This window comes from Diabrotica virgifera, chromosome 3 (assembly GCF_917563875.1).
Source record: "Diabrotica virgifera virgifera chromosome 3, PGI_DIABVI_V3a".
Classification (NCBI taxonomy): Eukaryota; Metazoa; Arthropoda; class Insecta; order Coleoptera; family Chrysomelidae; genus Diabrotica; species Diabrotica virgifera.
The window spans coordinates 100,577,028-100,600,151 of record NC_065445.1 but is presented as its reverse complement, the minus strand read 5'-3'; the positions used below and the strand labels follow the sequence as shown (position 1 = coordinate 100,600,151).

The window sequence follows — 23,124 nt, the reverse complement described above, 5'->3', positions numbered from 1 at the left end:
AGCATTTCTCTAAATCATATGTAGATAACAATAACTGTGATATTCCAAGCTTTGATTGTAATAAAACAATTAGTTTAAGCAGCTGTGATATTAGTCTAATAGATATTTTTAATAAGTTAGAAAAATTAAATCTAAAACTTAGTAGTGGCCCTGATGAAATTTCACCTTATTTTGTACATAAATGTCGTTTTGCTCTGTTACTAAAGATTTTTCGTTTATCATTAAGTACTGGCACTTTCCCAGAAGAGTGGAAAAAAAGGTATATTTCTCCTATTTTTAAGAATGGTAGTAAAACATGTATAGAAAATTACAGACCCATTTCCAAAATTTCTATTTTTGAGTCAATTATTGCTTCAAAAATATTTTTTTCAATCAAAAGTTTAATTATTCCTGAACAACATGGCTTTATGCCGGGTAGGTCTACAACCACAAATCTAGTGATCCTAGAAGAATTCATTTTGGATGCCTTTGGAAAGGGGGCTCAGGTCGATGTGATCTACACCGACTTCTCAAAGGTATTCGATCGGGTTAACATCAAGATTCTTATTAAAAAACTAGAAGCACTAGGAATTCATGGATCCCTACTTGAGTGGTTGGAGAGCTACCTGACAGACAGGCTTCAGGTTGTCAAAGTCAAGAACTGTCTATCTAAAGAAATTTTGGTTAGGTCTGGCGTCCCACAGGGTGGTCATTTATCGACTATTCTTTTTATTTGTTTCATAAATGACATTTTAGAAATCTTTGAAAATTGTGTTATTTTGTTGTATGCTGATGATTTGAAAATTTTTAGAATTATTAAGGATGTCAGAGACTGTGTAAAAATGCAAAAAGATGTAAACAATTTCTCACAATGGTGTACAAAGAATGACCTTTCACTTAATATCGATAAATGTAAAATAATGCGCTTTTTTAGAAACTCACAACCTATCTGTTTTAATTACTTTATAAATAATATATTTCTGGAACCAACAAACACTTTCAAAGATTTAGGTGTATTTTTTGATCCCACTTTATGTTTCAAAAATCACTATAATTTTATTTGTAATAAAGCTTTTAAATTACTTGGATTTTTGAAAAGAACCTTGTCAGAATTCAATAATGTGGATTGTTTTAAAAGTGTGTATTGTTTTATGGTTAGATCAGTTCTGGAATTTTCCAGCACTATTTGGTCTCCTCTATATAAATGTCAAATTGAAAGCATTGAGAGAGTTCAGAGGAAATTTCTACGCTTTGTAGGCCATAAATTAGGGATTTCTTCAGAAGATATAGTGTATTGTGACATTTTAAAATTTCTTAATATACCAACATTAGAAAATCGTCGTTTAATGCTAGATTTGGTTTTTCTTTTCAAGATTGTAAACGTAATGATAGATTCGCCTCAAATTTTGCAGAGAGTAGGTCTTAGGGTTCCTCAAAGTTGCACAAGATCTAAGGACGTTTTTCACTTGGAATTCCAACAAACAAACTATTGTCTAAATAGACTTATAAGACGAATGTGTCAATCTGGAAATAGTTTAGATGTAGACTTTTTTTCTAGCTCTCTGAATAGTTTTCGAAAAAAGCTGAAAAAATCTTTTTAAAATACAATACAGGCTGTCACTGTAAACTGTCAATTAGGTATTTATTCTATTCATTTGTTTTGTGTATATTGTATGTAATTATTGTAATTGGTATAACCGTAAATAAACTATTTATTTATTTATTTATATCGCTTGTATTTTTCGGCGACTTTAAAATCAGGGCCGTAACTACGATGTTGGGGACCCCGGGGCAAACGTGATCTGGGGGCCCCTACCTGTCTGGTAGGGGGGTCTGGGGTTTATCCCCCAGCGGTATGGGGGTGTTCCGGAAAAATGCTTGATATTTAACCGCTTGAAAACTCATTTTAATGCATTTCATGACTGAAGTTTCTTGTACCTACATATTGCTATTTTAGTTGACCAACACAAAAAATTTGAAATCACCTTATTTTAAGTTAAATAATTTTGCAAGTACGATCTTATCTGTTTTATGCAAGTAGGTACATTGTTCGGCTGCAATGTGGTTCCTTTCACGTACCAATATGTGGCCTAGGGTAAATTGGTTAAGACAATATAGCTGGGACGGGGGCCCGTATTCCAGTTGCATTTTAGTTTTTATTTCGCCAAAATGACTAATTTTCTCAGTAACAATTTATATCTTTACGAAAGGTCTCGGGGCCCTAGCTTAGCCCGGGCCTCCTCTTCCAATGGCATTTTAGATTTTATTACGCCAAAATAACTTAGATAATAATTTTAATTTTTATGTTATGGTCTCGGGGGCCCCAGCTTAGCCCCCTCAAGTTTATGTTGAGGCGTAGGGTGCATCTGTAAGATCTTTTTAAAATTGTGTCATTTGAAACTATTTCGCTGGGATCGGCTTTTAAAATACATATTTTTATTTTCCTCGTTAAAATATATCCACGGCCAACCAAACGCGGGCTCCTGCGGGGCCCCTCTTGGCAGGGGGCCTCGGGGCACTGCCCCGGTTGCCCCAATGGTAGTTACGATCCTGTTTAAAATAGTAGTTACAATTGCAACTCTAAAACCAGAAGTTCGAGGTCAAATTTCTCACGTCTAATATCATTTTTGGGTTATAAGCTTTCATTCGACACCTCATTTATCTTTCTATTTCTTGTAATAACGAAGGAGTTATATTCGCTGTCAGACAGAGGACGTACAGACAGGCATGAAACCGGAAGTATATATTTGTTCTCGTCTAGCTAAGACGAGATAATATACAGGGTGCGCCAAACCTCTGGTTTTCTTTGATTACGGCTAAACTATGAGATATACAGAAAAATGTTTTTTAACAAAACTAATGTATATCAAAACCGTCTATAATTTAAAATTATTTTTGATTATACAGGGTGAGTCAGAACGACGGTATGAACCAAAGTTTTATTTTCTTAAATGGAATACCCTATAATATATTAAATGATTTTTGAATATATTTTTTTCATATTTTTTAAAAATATGAAAAATTTGTATAAGGTCCTATAGGCATAAAGTTAATAATTTTCGAAATATTTACATTTTTATTGAGAAAAATGGTAATATTTGTAGGGCTGTGGATTATGTTTCCAAGGTAATAAAAATTTAAGTGGTAGGTCCAAAGTTTTTAAAATATCCTTTTAAATAATTTAATATCTTTTACTTATAGCTATAAAATATACAGTGTGATCACTATTTGCAAATACAAAATTTTATCATTTTTTTTAAACGGAACACCCTGTATATTAGTATTGTATTTTGTATTAAATATTACAACCTTTCTTTTGGTATGGCAAGGTTGTACCTATGTACATAGCATGTTTGGTTTTGTAAATATTTAAAAAAGAACTATAGATTTTACGTTTCGCGGATATTTTATATCCGCGATAATTTTAATTAAATTTTTTTGCAAAAAAAAATTATAATATGATTTTAGAAACATACACTAAAATATCAAAAATGAAAATAAAAACGTAATTAAAGGTTAAAATAAAACGTATGCAAGTGCAACTTAATTGAATTTAATAACTTTAAAATTATGTTACAAACAATATTTTACCATACTAATAAGTAATTAATAGATATGGATAAATTAATTATTAAATTAAACAACCAATTTTAAAATCTACCCTAGAAATTTTTCTACCCTAGTAACTTTATTGTGCCAATTTTGATATTTAAATTGTATTTACGAGTAAGATCAGTTAATAACTTTTTAATTAACCTACATTTTATATTTATATTTTTAATTAACCGACAGCTATAGATATTCAAGGTTTTCAAATTTTTTCTAAATTGGTGAAAACAATGAGTTATTTGTTTTATCTTAAATCTTTATATATTTTTAGGCAAAGAAATTTTTGGATCCAACTACACTTTTTCACAGTGATATAGACGAAGCTATGCAAAGAGTCAGTTACTGTGTTAAAGCTCTAAAGCAGTTTATATCTATTTTTAAAAGATACAAACGCAATCTGACGACATACTTTCCTAATGGACGACAAGAACCATGGAATTTTCATCCAAATTTGGTGTTCGAAAGATTTTATGCGTTTCTAGAAAGACTTAAAACCATTCAATGGTTCTTTAACACTGTATTGGAATTCAATAAACTGGAGAAGGTTGAAATAGGTGGAATCAAGGGAAGAATATTAAGTTCAAGGGTAACCGAAGTTTTTCATGAGTTTCAACAAAGCTTTATGATATTTTCCGGAAAATCGTATGATGTACTAGATCCAGACGATCCATCTTTTATAGCTGATTTTGAAGATTTTACACATAGAATATTCGAAATGGATATGAAGTTGGTGGCTATTCTCTGTCAAGCATTTGATGATTGTTCTAATTTAGAAAGTATATTCAAGGTAAGATATTCTTTAATAAGTAATATAAATTAAATAAACTCTACCATCGAAGTAAAACAACTTCTAAGTAATACGTATAATTTATTAAAATCCTAAATAATCCCGATGGACTGCATAAAATATGTTCAGAACGAACGTTCTTGGACCTATCAGTCCATCATCAGTGAACTCGTATACTTGCTAACTAGCCCCAGAACCAAACAATGGTTGTAATAATTATTATAATTCAATCTACATTCTAAAGTAGTGAAATTGAAATGGCTTAACGCCGATGTTATTGGATAACCTTAGGGAACATCTACTAACATCGGCGTTAAGCCATCTCAATTTCACTACTTTAGAATGTAGATTGAATTATAATTACAACCATTGTTTGGTTCTGGGGCTAGTTAGCAGTAGGTATACGAGTTCACTGATGATGGACTGATAGCTCCGAAAACATTCGTTCTGAATATATTTTATTCAATCCATTGGGATTTTTTAGGATTTTATTAAATTATACCTATTACTTAGAAATTGTTTTACTTCGATGGTAGAGTTTATTTAACTATATGGTATACAGCCAACCTAGGGAATTATCCCTAGGTTGCTTTTAGTTATTATAAATTAAGTATTATTCAAATATATAAGAACAAAAAACATGAACAAAGAGTATTGTTCGCAATACATTAAATAGGCTATTGGGTAGGGATGGGAAAAACTTACCGGATATAACCTAAAATCGGCTTTTTTACTCATCAATAATCGGTTTTTCCGATTGTGTTTTTGTCCCGGTTATAACCTTCTTTCTAAAGTAATAACCGGTGAATAACCAGATAAGTTACCTTTGAAAACAATAATGAATTCAGAGAAAAAATGGAGAAATTTGTCGTCCACGCTTGCGCGGAGTATGAATTTTAATCTGACAGATACCAAAACCAATTTGACAACACTGATGACTGATTTTCATTTTCGATCCCAATTGTCTAGTTCCAACTTCCAGTTCCCCCTTCCCCACCTACTACGCAGTACTCAGTACAAATCCTGAACAACATGAACCCTCGCTTAGGAGATATGCCTCTTCAAGGTAGGGAGTTATTGTGTATGGGTGAGTTTAATATCAGCTTGCATTCCTAACACTTTCATATCCTAACTCCTCTCCTTCCGTTATTTTCCTGTACCAAGCCTGCCACGAAAGCACAAGTTTCTTGAATAACAAACGACTTCTTTCAGAATTTTGGCTTTTATATTTTTGGAACACTCGTGGAGGTTAGCTGTGGCTAGATCCTCACCTAGGAGCAGGTATCATTGTGCAATGGTAAATCACAGAAAAACAATCTCCCCTTGTCCTTGTACTTTGACTATCGACTCTTAGAGAGTAATATGAGAGTGCTTATTTTCAGTACACTTATTGTGTATGTATACAGGGTGAGGCAGATAACTGGCCTATTAGAAATATCTCGAGAACTAAAGGCAACAGAATCATGAAAATTGGAATAAGGGGGTTTTGAAGGATGATCTATTAAATGAAAATATTTTCATCTCTTTGCGTTGCTTATAACTTCGTTTTTTTAAATAGGACACCCTGTATATTTTTACATTTTTGGATTCTCTTCGATGTCTTCTTTCTTAAAATATAAGGTTTTGTAATATTATACAGGGTATTTTAAAAGATAATTACCTATTTTTATTAATTTCGTAGCAATATTCACACCCTGTAGAATTGTAGTAGTTTGACGCCTAAAACTCTACTTACGTTCAAATGATTTTTAATATACTCTACTATTGTTAAGAATCATTAGTATAGCTAAATTTTTAATTTTAGTATACAGGGTTGGTCGAAACTCGGAATGAGTATTTTCTGAGTTTTCTTAAATGGAACACCCTGTATTTTAGTATTGTAATGAAATGATATTTTATGGTACTTTTTTATTTCTTAAGCATTCCCTATACCTAACTGCTTTAATTTGTGCTTAATTGTTAATCGCACCAACAATCTTAACTAAGTAGGTATTTCGATAGCTAAACCATTATTGGTAATTCTAAGGACCAGTCTGGATTAATATGTATTTATTTCTGAAAAATTATTTGGGATTGAGTATTTTCACGGCCAACCTAATAAAATTTTACGTATTTTTTGTTGCAATTAATGTTTAGCTTGAATCACCAATAACTCACAAATTAAAGCAGTTAGGTATAGGGAATGCTTAAGAAATAAAAAAGTACTATAAAATATCATTTCAATACAATACAAAAATACAGGGTATTCCATTTAAGAAAACTCAGAAAATACTCATTCCGAGTTTCGACCAACCCTGTATACTAAAATTAAAAATTTAGCTGTACTAATGATTTTTAACAATAGTAGAGTATATTAAAAATCATTTGAACGTAAGTAGAGTTTTAGATGTCAAACTACTACAATTCTACAGGGTGTGAATGTTGCTACGAAATTAATAAAAAAACGTAATTATCTTTTAAAATACCCTGTATAATATTACAAAACCTTATATTTTAAGAAAGAAGGCATCGAAGAGAATCCAAAAATGTAAAAATATACAGGGTGTCCTATTTAAAAAAACGAAGTTATAAGCAACTTCCGGTATAACCGGAAGTTGCAAAGAGATGAAATTATTTTCATTTAATAGATCATCCTTCAAAACCCCTTTATTCCAATTTTCATGATTCTGTTGCCTTTAGTTCTCGAGATATTTCTAATAGGCCAGTTATCTGCCCCACCCTATATTGTATTGTTAAAATCGGATGTGGATACTGCGTATCTATAAAGTTGGGTAATCATAACATTTAGATAACGAGCTGAGTTGTTCCTCTTTTAAAGAAAGACATTAAATAGGACCATGGAGGTGAAATGGATTAAGGATTTCATGTCGGAGATAAGGTTGTAGTGTGGGGTCTGTCTAGGTATTGTAAGTGGTTGTGTGTGTTTGGGGTTTAAGACATTAAATAGAACCATGGAGTTGAAATGGATTAAAAATTTCATGTCGGCGATAAGGTTTTAGTGTGAGGTCTGTCTAGGAATGTTAAGTGGTTATGTGTGCTTGGCGTTTGTAGGTGTAACTTTTCTATGGGGTCATCTCCGCGAGAATGCCGGATGGTTACTACTACAATTAGGGCATTTAGGGGCATTTGACGTGGGGCATGTATGCGATTTGTATTGTAGTCAGTAGTAGTGGCAGATGATGGCGTTTTGTGAACACCCTGTACTTAGATGTACGCTTTTGCAACATCTTTGCTTGATCTTGGGACCTCAGAATTTAGTTGTTCTCCTTCGATCCTAATATCGTTCAGGAGGTCATCAGCGAACTTATGTTCAGAGTTTGTAAAAACTCTAACGCAGGTACTCAATAAACGTCAACGCCATTTATATAGGGTCAGGCAGATAAAATGCCTATTAGAAATTTATCGAGAACTAAAGGCAACATAATCATGAAAATTGGAATGAAGGGGTTTTAAAGAGTGATCTATTTAATGAAAATATTTTCACCTATTTGCTACTTCCGGTTATACCGGAAGTTGCTTATAACTTCGTTTTTTTAATGGGTATGTGTTTTCACTTTTAATTTTCCTCGACGTTATCTTTCTTAAAATATGAGGTTTTGTAATATTATATAGGGTAGTTAATCATTCCCTATACCTAAATTCTTTAATTTGTGCTTAATTGTTAATCGAAACAACACTTTTAACTACGTAGGTATTTTGATAGGTCAACCATTATTGCTAATTTTAAGGATCAGTCTAGATTATTATGTATTTATTTTCGAAAAAATATTTGTGATTCAATATTTTCACGGCAAACCTAATAAACTTTTACGTATTTCTTGTTGCAATTAATATGTAGCTTAAATCACCAATAACTCACAAACTAAAGCAGTTAGGTATAGGGAATCCTAAGAAATAAAAAAGTACCATAAAATATCATTTCATTACAATATTAAAATACAGGGTGTTTCATTTAAGAACACTCAGAAAATACTCATTCCGAGTTTCGACCAACCCTGTATACTAAAATTAAAAAATTGGCTATACTGACAATTCTTAACAATAGTAGAAAATATTAAAAACCATTTCAACATAAATAGAGTTTTTGATGTCAAACTAATACAATTCTACAGGGTGTGAATATTGCTCCGAAATTAAGAAAAAAAAAACGTAATTACCTTTTAAACTATCCTGTATAATATTACAAAACCTCATATTATAACAAAGACGACATCGGGGAGAATCCAAAAATGTAAAAATATACAGAGTATCCCATTTAAAAAAACAAAGTTATATGCAACTTCCGGTATAACCGGAAGTATCAAATAGATGAAAATATTTTCATTGAATAGATCAATCTTCAAAACACCTTTATTCCAATTTTCAAGATTCTGTTGCCTTTAGTTCTCGAGATATCTCTAATAGGACTTTTATCTGCCTCACCCTGTATATCAGTTGATTATCTTTTTATCGATATATTCTTTCGATAATATCGATATCGATAATATTGATATCGATTAGAATGGACTATCGCAAACTAAAGAGCAATGTAAATTGAACATTGTAACCTATTCGGTATTGACTATTAACTAAAAAAACAACTGTTTTTGTAATAACCGGTTTTTTGACCGGTTATAACCGCCAGGTTAAATCTGCCAAAAAACGGTTAACCGAAAACCGGCGTTTTGTCAACATACAACCGACTTCCCTACAATGGGGGCTATGGCCCAAAAACGGTTATAATTTGGTCAATGCGCCTATAATTAACATGGGTGCATCCACCAACATCTAAAGTACATTCTGGTCATTTTTCGAGCTTTTTGTGGTGGGGATAGAACGGCTTATAACATTGTGACGTATTCTGAAAAACGTTGTTGGAAAGGGGAGGAAGTAAAAAGTACAATTACATAATCAAATACAGCAGTCTATTCGGAAAAATGTTGTTGGAAAAGGAGGTGGTGAAAATTATTACAATTAATACATAATCAAATACAGCAGTCTATTAAAAGGGTCCTAAGCTAATATGGCTTAAACTCTTAAGGTACAGGTAAAAATCATACATCATGCCATAATGACATTAGATATGTATGTATCTTCACGCATACTAGTCGTAAGCTAATATTTAGGGACAACTTTATAGAAAAATGTTAAAATACTTATTATAACAGAAAAAACTTATCACATCGTTTGAAAACTTAGTTGAATTGAAATAAACATGACCGCAGTTTCACTTGTTAATTATTTAAATAAATCTAAAATGTATTTTTTATTTTTAAGTTAATTAATATTGCCGGTTCAGTCCTGGAAAGACCAATAATAAAAGAAGAATTTACAAATCAATACGAAAAAATATTGGATATGCTAGAAAGTGAAATCAAAATGGTAGAGGTAAGGATTTGAGCATTAATATATTTTTGGACCATTTAATTCCCTTCTTATTTCCACTTTTATTCATCTACTATATTTATTAAATAGTTTTTGAGAAATGCTGCAATCTTGACGCAGTGGCGTGCTGGAACTTTTCAAGCAGCCCGGTGATTTTATAGAAAAGCGGCCTCCCATCCTCATTTTACCTTCTATTATCAGGATGTTTTATTCGGTATTTAAAAAAAACAAAAAAAAAAACAAAGATATAAATTATTGTTGAATCAAACATAAAACTTTGAATTCAATGATTTTTTTCTTAATTTGCTATATTTTTTCATTTAAGAAAAATAAATCTTACAAATAATAATTGACATGTATGACAATATTGTATGCAGTAAGGCAAAAACCATAATTTCCTAAATAAATATAATGTGAATTTGATGTAATTAAGGTACAAGTAAAATAACATTGAGAATTTTTCAATTATGTATTAAGTTGCATTATAGTAAATCAATTATACAAGAGAGTACAAATACAAGTACAGTGCAAATACCTTAATTTAACAATATTTAAAATGTTAATACAACGCAATAATCTAAATATTCTTTTGCAATTATTTTATAAAATAATTACTTAACTCTCGATCAATAATTTCCGCATTAAAATAGATTTTTGAGCAAATTCGTCGATTATTTCATCATTTTTAAGCTTATACAAAGCTTCTTTTTCTATAGCCATTAGCATAAAAGTGATCTTGTGTTAAAGTACTACTTAACCGATTTTTTTATGTATTTCAATGTTGAAAAGCTTTTTTCGCAAAATACTTGTGTCACTGAAACAGTTAATGAATGCTTTATACTATACTATTTAAATTTGGATAAGCACACTGATATAAGTTGTATTTATGCAAAACAGCGTAACAACACGCTATACAATCTTTACACTTTTTAGTACTACACGGAGGTGAGGTTTTCACGATATCAACATTGTCATTTGTTATTTCGTGTTCATTATCACTTTAGATTAATAATATCATCCTTCATATTTTCTGTAGGCTGAACATATTTATCGTTAACTCCATCATGCAAAATCCTATTTTTAATACAATCCATTTATCAGCAAAATCCATGAGTTCTTCTCTAATTGCAGTCGCGAATATGGTAGGATAAAACTTTCTTAATTTTTCAGTAAATGATTTAAATGCCATCAAAGGTATACCATTTTGTATTGTATCAAAATTTCTAGGATGTAGAGTGCTTATATCATCATAAAACGATTTGATTTGTCTTGATCAAATCGTTTTTAGATACTTTCAATAATTCGGTCAAAAATGAGCAAGACGTTTTTCCATTTTTTAATTCTGCAGAGTACATACATGTTTAAAGGAAATTGGAAAACCATAAATATACTTGTATGTATGAAAATAAATAATATTATCTGTAGCAATCTATTTATGTACATATATTATATAGACTATAGAGTCTTACTCATTTACTTAAATTGTATTTCACAATTAAAAAAAAGTTGATTTTTTTTTAAATGTTTTATTATATTATTAGCAAAATTAACATCCGATTAGAAATTAAAAAAATATTTTTTGTTACATCTAAAAATTTTTTTGAAAACCTATTTGACCGGCCTCAAGAGGCCGCGGCCTCTCGGTGATTGCACCGATTCATTTATATGGCCAGCACGCCACTGTCTTGACGTAGTCCTAATTTACTAATAATTGTATTGACTTTTAGATAATTTTTGATGAACAGATGCAAACAAAGCAGAAAACTGGCCATTTTATTTTAGACAAATACATGCCTCCAGTTGCTGGCATTTTAAGATGGACTAGAAATTTATGTTTACGTCTTACAGGTCCTTTGAATAATTTCAAGACCTTGCAACACCCGTAAGATATATTTGTTTGATTAATAAGTTATAAAACACATGAGTAGTGGAATTAATAAGATTTAGGTTTTTATAGCTTACTTGCTATTTCAGTTATCGTGGTTTGGTAGTCTGCTTTTAGAGTAAAAGAAGTAACAAATATTATACACTGTAGTTTAATCAATGAGAATTTAAAATATTATCAAGTATATTCAAATGGGAAATAAGCCACAATTTTACCTAAAAATGATTTTATTAACGTTTCGACGCCTAATTATAGCCTATTAACTAGGCTATTATAAAATGTATAATACGTGTCTGAATTGCCGATATAAATGAGTCAGATTAAATAAATTATTAGAAGAATTTTTTACTAAGCAACAACATTTTTGTTTATTTAGTATTATTTTGTATTTTGACAACGACACCCGACTTGGGCGTCGAAACGTTAATAAAATCATTTTTAGGTAAAATTGTGGCTTATTTCCCATTTGAATATACTTGATTATAAAAATGCCACAAGAAAATAGCTTCAGAACAACATTTAGAATATTATTTTGTAAAATCTCAATATCCAGAGAATCTTGTTTTGATATTTTGATTTCTGACTGTTTCTATGATATTCCCATTCTACATTTGTATTCTTGAGACCTCAAATGAACATTTCTTGTCCATCTCTCATTTTTATGTCGTGCTGTGGATTCTACTCACTTACATTCTTCTTCAATATTGTTCTATTTCCACAGCGTCATTTTATATATCGTCACCTAGGAGAAATTAGAAGCTATAACATAGAATTTTAGAAGCAGGATTTGCTGTGTCTTTTCCAATGCTAGTGTTACGTTCATCCTCTTCTCTTGTACGGAATGGAAGCATGGACGTTAAAGGGCAGCTTCATTAACAAACTTAAATTTTGCTTTGAAATGTGGTGCCCGTGCCGAATGATTAGAATATCATGGACATACAGAGTAAGAAATGAAGAAATATTAAGAAGAGCAGGCTTCCAGGATAGCGAAGTTTTTGAATATGTAAATAGTAAAAAGACTGCATATTAAGGGCACATATTACGAAGAGAAGAATACACTATTCATCAACTGGTCTTCGAAGGAAAAATAGAGATTAAGACGGGTCTAGGACGTAAAAAGATGTCATGGCTGCGTGATATTCGTCAACTGACAGGAATCCATAGCTATGAAATGCTTCAAAATGCTGCTAAAAACAGAATTTAATCGTGACTATCTAATATCTCACCTTACAAGACAATGTATGGTGGACGCCTACGAAGAAATGTACGGCACGTTAAGAAGAAGAAAAAGAAGTTCCAATGCTTAGATATTGGGTTTCTCCCGTATTAAGTATTAGTCCCCATTTCTGATACTCTTCGAGTAACTTTCTTATCATGTATTCTATATCTTTCTTGTCGTTGGCTATAACGGTCTTATCATCTAAAATTTTAGTTTACTTATGGTGCAAGTACCATTCAATTCTATTTCCATACCATGTTACTTTATTTACAAGTATGTAAGGCTTTTGCCCCATATACTTTAAATAGGGTTGAAGAAAAGCAGCAATCTTGATGTAGACCTTTTGTCAGGGCAAACCCAGGCGATAGGGTGCTGCCTATTTTAATTCAAGATGTCGACGTAGATCTAATGAAAAGAAGATCAAATAGATTTTCAGTTATTAGAGTTCATCTCTAAGAAAGAACAGCAATTTGGACGAAACAGTGTGAACAGAAAACAAATAGAATGAGTAAAAACATACACCTATAGTGCACAGATTCTAAAGGTACCGGTGGGGGATGGCGTCTGCGCAGTATTACTGTATTTGAAGTAACAAATTTTATATTATTTGTTATTTTATTATTTCGAATACTTTGTCTCTCATACACCGACTATAATACTGCGCATAGACATCATCCTCCACCTTCAGAAGCTGTACACTGTACCTTGGTATGAACGTCAATGAAAATTAGGACTATTCCCTAGCAATCAAATGTAGGATAAAAAAAGCAAGATCTACATTTTGAAAAATGGCTAAGCTATTCAAATGTCATTTATTCATACCCATAGAAAGCAGGTTATATCTTTCCTATACCGTTATGCGGAGTCGTGGACTCCCACAGAAGCCATCTGCAAGAAACTTGAGGCTTTAAAAATGTGGCTTTATTGTCGAATCCTGAAGATATCTTATACCGACCGCGTTATTAATAAGGGTGTTTCATTAAGAATACAAAAAGAAAAAGAGCTGTTAACTACAATAAATGCAGCCAAAATCGAATACCTCGGTCACGTCATAAGGAATAGCAAGGTATGAACTGAATTTACAGGGAAAAGTAGAAGGGAAACGAGGATAACACAGGCAAAATATTTCCTGGCTAAAATATCTAGGCGTGCGGTTCAACATAACAACCACAAATCTGTTCATAGCAGCAGTGTGCAAAGTACAGATTGCCATGATGGTCGAAAACATCCAAAATGGATAAGCACTACAAGAAGAAGAAGAAGAAGAAGAAGAAGAAGAAGAAGAGGTCATTATTTGTTTACATTTTATTTAATTTGTGAACAGTGGCTACATTAAATTTGGTGACATCCCATATTTAAATTTATTTTGCATTTATTGTCAATGATAGTTTGTAAAATTCTTTATTTTACTCCACATACCCGATTATTTTGATTATTTTATTTATTTATTATTTCTTTTTTAGTATTGTCCAAAGTGAAAGATCACTAGCGCTTATAGCAAGAGCTGAGAGGTTTTTGGAAATAGCTGGACAGTTTACAAAAGAAACGTTCATAAGTTGGGTGGAGGTTGTTCCAACACAAATCGAAATAAATTTAAAAGAAAATTTATTACGAAGAGATTCGAGAACAAAGGAGTTGTATTTAAATTTTAGTCCTGAGGTGAATATGTTTTAAATATTTAAGTAGTAGTAAGCAATATCTGAATTATTTTTGAACCTAAACCGTCATTTTGCTTGCTGCTTTCGTTTATCAACCGCTGTTGGTCAGCTACTTTTTGAGTCAAACAATAGTTATTATCCTAACAAATTCCAGTTTGCCGAACGACGCGAAGCGGGAGTTCGGCAAGCAGTCGAGTGCGGAAAAGAGACTTTCTGCAAGCGTTAGGAACAATATTTTTTCTACGAGTCTTTAAACCAAAACTTAATCAATTAATTTAATTAATATGAAAATACATACACAAATTAATTCTTTGACAAGGTTGTCAAAACCAAACTTTCAGCATAATTGGTTAGCATGACGACGATCTTGGTTTCCATGACGACGATTAAACCACTGTTATTGTTTACTGATTTGACTTTCGAATATTATGTCAAAATTATTTTATTTCATCGAATTCTCGCGTTAATTGCATTAAAACATCAACAAAATAAGATATATTTGAAATAAATTAGTAAATAATACCTAAATATTAGTTTATTGCATGTATTATAATTACTTTAAGGCCATATTAACATATCTAAATTAACACGCGTGCGGAAAAGTTAAACGCGTGCGGAAAAGAAAAACGCGTGCGGAAAAGTAACACGCGTGCGGAAAATTAAAACTTTCTAAACTAAAACATGTGCGTGAAGGTAGACATTTTTGCACGCTCGTAGAAAAATGTATTTCTTTGCACAAAATAGATGGTAGTCCAGGGCGGATCTGTTTTGATATGGACGTTGAGAGGTGACTTTAATTTTTTTGCAGAAATTGCTTGGAATTAACCCATATAATAATAATTGAGTTATCCTTCCCCTCAAAAAGGTCCGGAACATTGCTTAAATAATCAAAATGTCAAAAAATGAAGGAAAAATTCGATTTTTTTCTTGGTTTTTTGATTATAACTTTAAAAGTATTCATTTTCTAGAAAAGTTGCATTAACATAAAAGTTGCACACTTAAATTTCCTACAATACAAGGTTGGCTAAAAATTTTTAAAATTGTTACTCTTGTTGCAAAATAGCAGTAATTGCGGAAAAACATAAAAAAACAAGTATTCGCATTTTACGTTTTTCAACCATTTCTGCTAAACTTAGGACCTTCATATTTACCCAGAAAAACTTTATGTTATGAAAACAATAGTATAAAAGTTAAGATCGGTTCAATAGATTTTGCAAAATAAATTTTGCAATCCAGCTTTGACAAAAAAAATCATTTTTTCAAAACGTCGCAGGACTGGAAATAAAGCAGGTAGCAAGTTAAAATTTTTTTACAGATAGAAGAACACTGTACCTTTCATATGCAATTTGCAAAATTAAAATCGGTTAACTGCCACGGCGTCAGTAATTTTTTTAAATAAACATTAATTTTTCGTGCTACGCGCAGGACAGCGGTGTTCGATTTTTTCCAATCTTTATCTAATATATTATTTTCTTACCCTATATTTTGTTGTATGTTCATATTTTAATTTCCACAAAAATTAAACTAATTTGATTATTGTTTGTGAAAAATTGTTTAAACAATTGCATATGTTTAAAAATAAAGCTTTTTTATTTTTTAAGTTAAAATATATGAACAAAAAATATTTTTGCTAAAAAAGTGGTTTTTCAAAGGACAGAAATGTACTAAAAATTAAAATGTATCAATCATTATCAAAGGTCATTGGAATGCCCAATCAGAGCAAACGTATCCGCTGTCCGGCGCGTAACACGCCAATTCCTGACGCCTTGGTAGATAATCGATTTTAATTTTGCAAATTGCAATAGAGAGGAACAATATTCTTTTATATGTAAAAAAAATTCGACTTGCTGTCTGCTTTATTTTCAGTGCTGCAACTTTTTAAAAAAAATAATTTTTTTGCGAAAGCTGGATTGATAAATTTATTTTGCAAAATCTGTTGAACCGATCTTAATGAAATTTACAGTGTTGTTTTATCATATCAAAAATTTTTTTTAGGTGAGATATGAAGGTCCTAAGTGCAGCATAAATGGTTGAAAAACGAAAAATTCAAATACTTGTTTTTTATGGTTTTTTCGAAATTATTGCTATTTTGCAACAAGGGTGACAATTTTTAAAATTTTCAGTTAATCTTGTATTGTAGAAAATTTATTTACACAACTTTTATGTTAATGCAACTTTTCTAGAAAATGAATACTTTTAAAGTTATAATCAAAAAACCAAGAAAAAATCGACTTTTTCCTTCATTTTTTGACATTTTGATTATTTAAACAATGTTCCAGACCTTTTTGAGTGGGAGGATAACTCAAATATTATTATATGAGTTATTTTCAAACAATTTCTGCAAAAAAATATGAGTCACCTCTCAACATCCAAATATACTAATATTTTTACAGATGCGCCCTGGTCTATGATATAATATATAAAACAGCTCTTGGTATAGAGCCAAAAAAGCCAGTTTTTAATCTAATAAGAAAACCAATAAAAGCAGGACAAAAGTGACAGTAACGGGCCCAAAACGGGCAAACGCGGAAGTAGTTTAAAGGCTGATTTATATTAGAATGGGGCGAGCACGATACGTACCGTAGAACAATAGAAAGCGCACCTCCCAGCTCAGTTGTCGGTCCGCCACGTTGTCGCTTCGTCCCGTTGTACTTAGCATAAATTAGCCGGTGCCACTTCGGTATGCGGTCTACCGTCTAATATGTGGTCTACGGCAATTTAGCTGATTCGGCATGCGGTCTACGTACAAAAACAAATTAGAGAAACTATTACAAACATTACTATTTTATTATTACTAACAGCTTCACTGTTCAATTGGTAATTATACAAAGAGTCTACATTCTACCACACCCAATACTATTTTAATATTAAATATCATGCAACCGCAGTAAATATCGGTTTTTGCCTGAGAGGAGGAAGACCTAACCCTTCGGTCCAAACCCAACTTACGGGTATTAGAGAGAGAGAACCGCAGGGCAGGAGGTATTTGACCGCTGCGCGCAATCACAACCCACCCTTTTTATTATCACTAAACGGTCTTTTCAGCGTTTTAAATTAACACTCAAGGCCCATTTCGTTGATTCAAGTTTATATAGGCAACCCAAATTACACGCCGCTAATCCTCGATTCGGGATTTAGACAGAATAACACGTGAAGTGTGAAGTAAAGCACAAGTATGACAAGTAAAGTAAAGTATAAATATAAATAATAAATAAAAAGTTTGTAATAGTTTCTCTAATTTGTTTTTGTACGTAGACCGCATGCCGAATCAGCTAAACTGCCGTAGATCGCATATCAGACGGTAGACCGCATACCAAACTAGAAACTCTGCCGTAGACCGCATACCGAAGTAGCACCAATTAGCCAATGCTTTTCATACGAGACGATCTTTAACGTGCTCCGTAAGACAGCTGTCCCGTCCACGTCCCCGTTGTAACATAAAGCCGGCTTAATTCCTACAAAAAAATAAAGAAAGAGATGTGAATTGGTCGAATAACTTTTATATTATTAAAGAAGTTTTTAAATAGAATTATGGAAGTGCAATAAATGCCAAAAATGAGGAATCAGCATCTTAGTGCCTGTATATAAAAACAACAGAGGGTTTAAATAATGTAATCTTGTCATAGCACTGCTTAGACATACCATAAATATAATAATATGAATAAAGACTAATAATTGGTGAACATATACGAGAAGAAAAAAATATCGTAAAAATAGTATTAGACCAAACATATGAAATTTTCGTTACACAAATATAAAAAAGAATGTGTGTGCATAGGCGCCCATACACAAGGGCAGGGGGGGGCCGTGGCCCCCCCCTAGCTTTTCGGGAAAGAACAAAAATTAAATTTATATTACATAAACGTATTTTTGTCAAAAAATTATTGGATAATTTTGAGAGATAAATTGGAAACAACATATTTATTAATAAAAAAATTCACATATTGGGTAGTTATTAATAGTTTAACAGAAAATCTTTGTGTCTGCGACAGTGGTCTATATGGAATGTGCATAATACACATTTCTCACAGTCACGGTATGCTATTAACGAAAACATTGAAAGAGATTAGAGGCGTAGGAAACATATACACTGTAATCAAAACCCAAAATTACAAATTAGATGAATCATTTATAATACTGCAAAAAAAAAACCATATCAGCAAGAAATCCGATCTCTGACCGATAATCACTAATGAGCCATTTATCTTTGAGAACTGGTAAAAGTAATTATATTTTATATTTTGAAATAAATTCATACTGAAAAATAATTTTTAAAATTTATTGAACATAGTCAAATTTTAGTTTGCAAAAGTATTTTTTTAGTAAGTAGATTATTTTTAAAGTGTGCATTATGATGAACAGAACAATTTTATTTAAATGAAAAACAGGTGATCTCTCATGATCAATGAGTGTTATATACAGGGTGTCCCAAAAGTAGCGGAAAGGTCGAATAATTCGCAAAATGAACATCAGATCGATAAACTGAAAAATACGTGTTCAATAATTTTCAAAAATCTATGCGATGACACTAAACAAGTCGACCACTTCAACCCCTGGGTGTGGAGCGGGGGGTAACTTTAAAATCTTAAACGGAACCCCTAATTTTTGTTGCAGATTTGGATTTTCCTTGTAAAAATAAGCAAATTTTTTTCGAGCCCTTTTGTGAATTGTGGATAGATAGCGCTATAATCGGAAAAAACGGTATATCGTGATATCATAGCAAAATTATAGAAACGGTCTAATATCTCGAGAAATATATTTCCAAATAAAAACCAAAAAACAAGTGTTTAATATTTTTCAAAAATCTATAGGATGACACCAAACAGGATTATTAATTCCACACTCTGGAGGTGGGGTGAGAGTTAACTTTAAAATCTTAAATAGAAACCCCCGTTTTTTCTTGCAGATTATGAGTTTCCTCCTCAAAAAATAAGTAACATTTATTCGAACTTTTTTAGAATTGTTGACGAATGGCGCTATAATCGGAAAATGCGATTTATTTGCGCCATCTATCAATGATTCTAAAAATGTTTGGAATATGTGTGACTTATTTTTCATAAGGATTCTAAATCTGCAAAAATAAAGGGGGCTCCTTTTTAAGATTTTACAGTAAAAACTTGGTTCGACACATATACTCATGGTTAGTCTGCTCGCCAAAGTTGAAGGCAAGGCTTTGCAAGCATTGTATTCTTTTCAAACGGGTTTTAAAGGTAGGCGCAACTTTTGTGGTAGGTACGCATGACATTTCCATTTAAAAACTTGGTCTAGTGTTTAAATGTATGAATAATTTCTCACAACAGGGTTCAAACTAGGTTTTTTAGGTGGTTCAAACTACAGTAGACTCCCCCTATAACGAGAACTGAAATGGTGGACTAATTATCTCGTTATAAGCGGATCTCGTTATATCAAACAACAATAATATTGAAATGTTTTGATGCCTCTTACGTAGTTTATTAGGTGTTGATGGTCAACCTGAACAGTGGACAATGAGACTTCGCCGCCATAAATTGTAAATTTCCTATAATATTCAATATCGGTCGATAAACAGGCAGATGTTTATTACAGCACTGGCCTCGATAATAAAACAGATGTTGGGCATTTCTATGTAGAGGTAGTAGGGGCATTTATTTATTTATTTATGTTATGACCATTACAACGCTAAAAACAGGTAAAGACAAGTATTCTTCGATTTCAATTTTCCTCGTTATAACCAAATATGCCTCGTTATAGAGAGTTATAGTTCATTAGGAATTTCATGGAACACCTAATGTACCTCGTTATAAGCGAAACCTCCTTATACCCGTGTTCGTTATAGAGAGAGTCTACTGTATATATTGTCATCCGAAATATACAAAATGTAATGTGCAACATCTTCACGTTTGGCCCCCCCTAAAAATTTTTATATGGGCGCCCTTGTGTGTGTGTACTATGTACGCACGTAAGAAGATATTCTTCTATTATATAATAGGTAATTTAAACGAAGTAAATATACTTAAAAGGTTATTTGTATTTTATTTAAAAATCAAACTAACTTTCTTATCTACCACTTTCAAAATTTTTTTATTAAAACAACCAAAAATAAAAAAAAATTGAATCACCCGGGAATTGAACCCGCAACCTTCCAATCTCAGTGCTAACGCATTTCTAACTACTCCATCGAGGCTCTAGAAATAGATATGTAAGTTTCGGATATAATTACACAACACGGCGACATATAGTGTAAAAATGTTATGCTTACATAATATTTTATTAATCCAAAAACACAAGAATTATAATAAATAATACATTTCCTAAAACCACTAATATATTCTTTTAATGACTTATTGGCACGGTTACAGATACATATATACCTATCTTGAAAGATTAGCAATGAACTACATACTGTCAGTGTGCGCAGGCGCGCGGTAAATGTACAATTTTACCCTCAATCGATTCGCCGCTAAAGAAGAATATCTTCAAAAATAGTTATTTTCCTAACTAATGCGGAAAGTGATACTTTCACGCACGAGACTGCCGCTGACCTGAACGACGCGATAGCGGAGTTCGGGCAAGCAGTCGAGTGCGGGGAATACACTTTCCGCATGAGTTAGGAACAATATTTTTTCTACAACCACTATTCAAAGTGCACTTTTCTGCACGGTTTTATGTTAGCAAACTTGATATTTTCTCACAGTATAAGATATTTGACATTAGTGTGCAGAAAAGTGACGTTTCTGTGCCGCAAAGTGACGTTTCTGTGCCGCAAAGTTCTTTTCTGCACAGTTGACTACCTCATTCTGAGTAACGTTATATTCTGTTTACATCCGTGGACTACCGCATTCTGAGTAACGTTATATTCTGTTTACATCCGTGGTTAAACTTTAGACAAATATATAACCTATAAGACAATTATTATATTTAACTATAGCATAGAAACTAAATTATAGATGTTACAACTGTTTTATTTTACAATTTTATTCTTATTAAACATTTTATAATTATCAAATAACCAATAAGGATTTAGCAACCTGTGCAAGAGACGTCGAATGAAGTAGGTTTTGTGTAAATCCGTGACTGCATAAAAAATATAATGTCAATAATGTGTAATAATTGTTAAAATTTAAACAAATTAAGGCAGTGCATTAATTTTTTAACTGATTTCTGTGCAATTTATTTAGGTATAAGGAATTTAAATTGATTAGTAGGTATTAATTAAATACAGTTTAAAATTTATCACATAGGTACCTATTATAATTAATCGTCGTTTGGAAATTGTGATTTTTATTTTTAGGAAAAACTGTGCTTGTAGAAAAAGTATAGTGTGAAACACGTGCAGAAAGGTAATTTCTCACTCGTTTGAATTGCGGCACTCGCTTGCGCTCGTACCGCAACTTTTCAAACTCGTGAGAAATTAGTACCTTTCTGCACTTGTTGCACAATATACTATTTTTCTAAGGCTGTACGTTTGGAAAAAGCCACAAAAAATAGAGTTATCTCAATTTTTATTTAGAAGTGAAAATACACAAATTAATTCTTTGACATGGTTTTCAAAACCAAACTTTCAATATAATGAGTTACCACGACGACGATATTGGTTTCCATAACGACGATTCAAAACCATTGTAATTGTCTACTGATCTGACTTTTAAATATTATGTGAAAATAATTTTATTTCATCGAATTATCAGTAGTAATTGCACAAGAGCTCTAAAATTATTGAATTTTTCCCCGAGTGACACTTTGAAATTATGTCAAAGTGTCACGAGGGCAAAAATTCTATATTAATTTTAGAGATCGAGTGCAATTTGTTGCGATTATTTCATGAATAAAACTGTTCAAAACCAAAATTTTATTGTAATTTATTTATGTAAGTACAAATTAGTACTGTTAAACACACAGTTGATATAAAATATTTTACGGTTGAAAGTCATCACTTTTATATCTTTTAAAACATTAATTATCATTAATGTCACTGAATGTATTTTTTCGTAGCAACGAAGGGCATCTGACGTAATATACTTGACGACGGAATATTATCAAAAATTATCACCTTAATTTGCATTTCTGTAGCTTTCTATTGGTCAGAATCTCCTATGAATGAAATAATCAGTAGTAATTACACAAGAGCTCTAAAATTATTGAATCTTTCCCGAGTGACACTTTGACAGTTTTAATTTCACGACCCGAAGGGGAGTGAAATTATGTCAAAGTGTCACGAGGGCAAAAATTCGATATTAATTTTAGAGATCGAGTGCAATTTTTTGCGATTATTTTATGAATAAACCTGTTCAAACTAAAATTTTATTGTAATTTATTTATGTTAGTACAAATTAGTACAATTAAACACACAGTTGTTATAAATATTTGACGGTTGAAAGTCATCACTTTTATAATTTTTAAAACATTAATTGTCATTAATGTCACTGAATGTATTTTTTCGTAGCAACGAAGGGCATCTGACGTAATATACTTAACGACGGGACATTATCAAAAATTATCGGGTATAATACCACAACTAAGTGAGAATAAATTGAAAATAATGCGACAGTTTTTCGAAAATTTGTTGTCTGACAATAGACACGAAAGGTTGCAGGGCTCGAGTGGCTATTGCCCAATGACAATAAATTTGAGTAAAAATGAAGCA

At 31.8% G+C, this 23,124-nt stretch overlaps 1 protein-coding gene across 1 annotated transcript in view; it reads left to right on the top strand.

Annotated features, from left to right (window-relative positions):
- LOC114342807 (dynein beta chain, ciliary) overlaps nucleotides 1-23,124 on the top strand; it is a 399,165-nt gene that overhangs the window by 36,855 nt on the left and 339,186 nt on the right. The window contains exons 5-8 of the mRNA XM_050645369.1: nucleotides 3,860-4,375; nucleotides 9,632-9,742; nucleotides 11,467-11,621; nucleotides 14,307-14,502. Coding sequence (XP_050501326.1) covers nucleotides 3,860-4,375; nucleotides 9,632-9,742; nucleotides 11,467-11,621; nucleotides 14,307-14,502 — 978 coding nt within the window. The remainder of the gene's footprint in view (nucleotides 1-3,859; nucleotides 4,376-9,631; nucleotides 9,743-11,466; nucleotides 11,622-14,306; nucleotides 14,503-23,124) is intronic.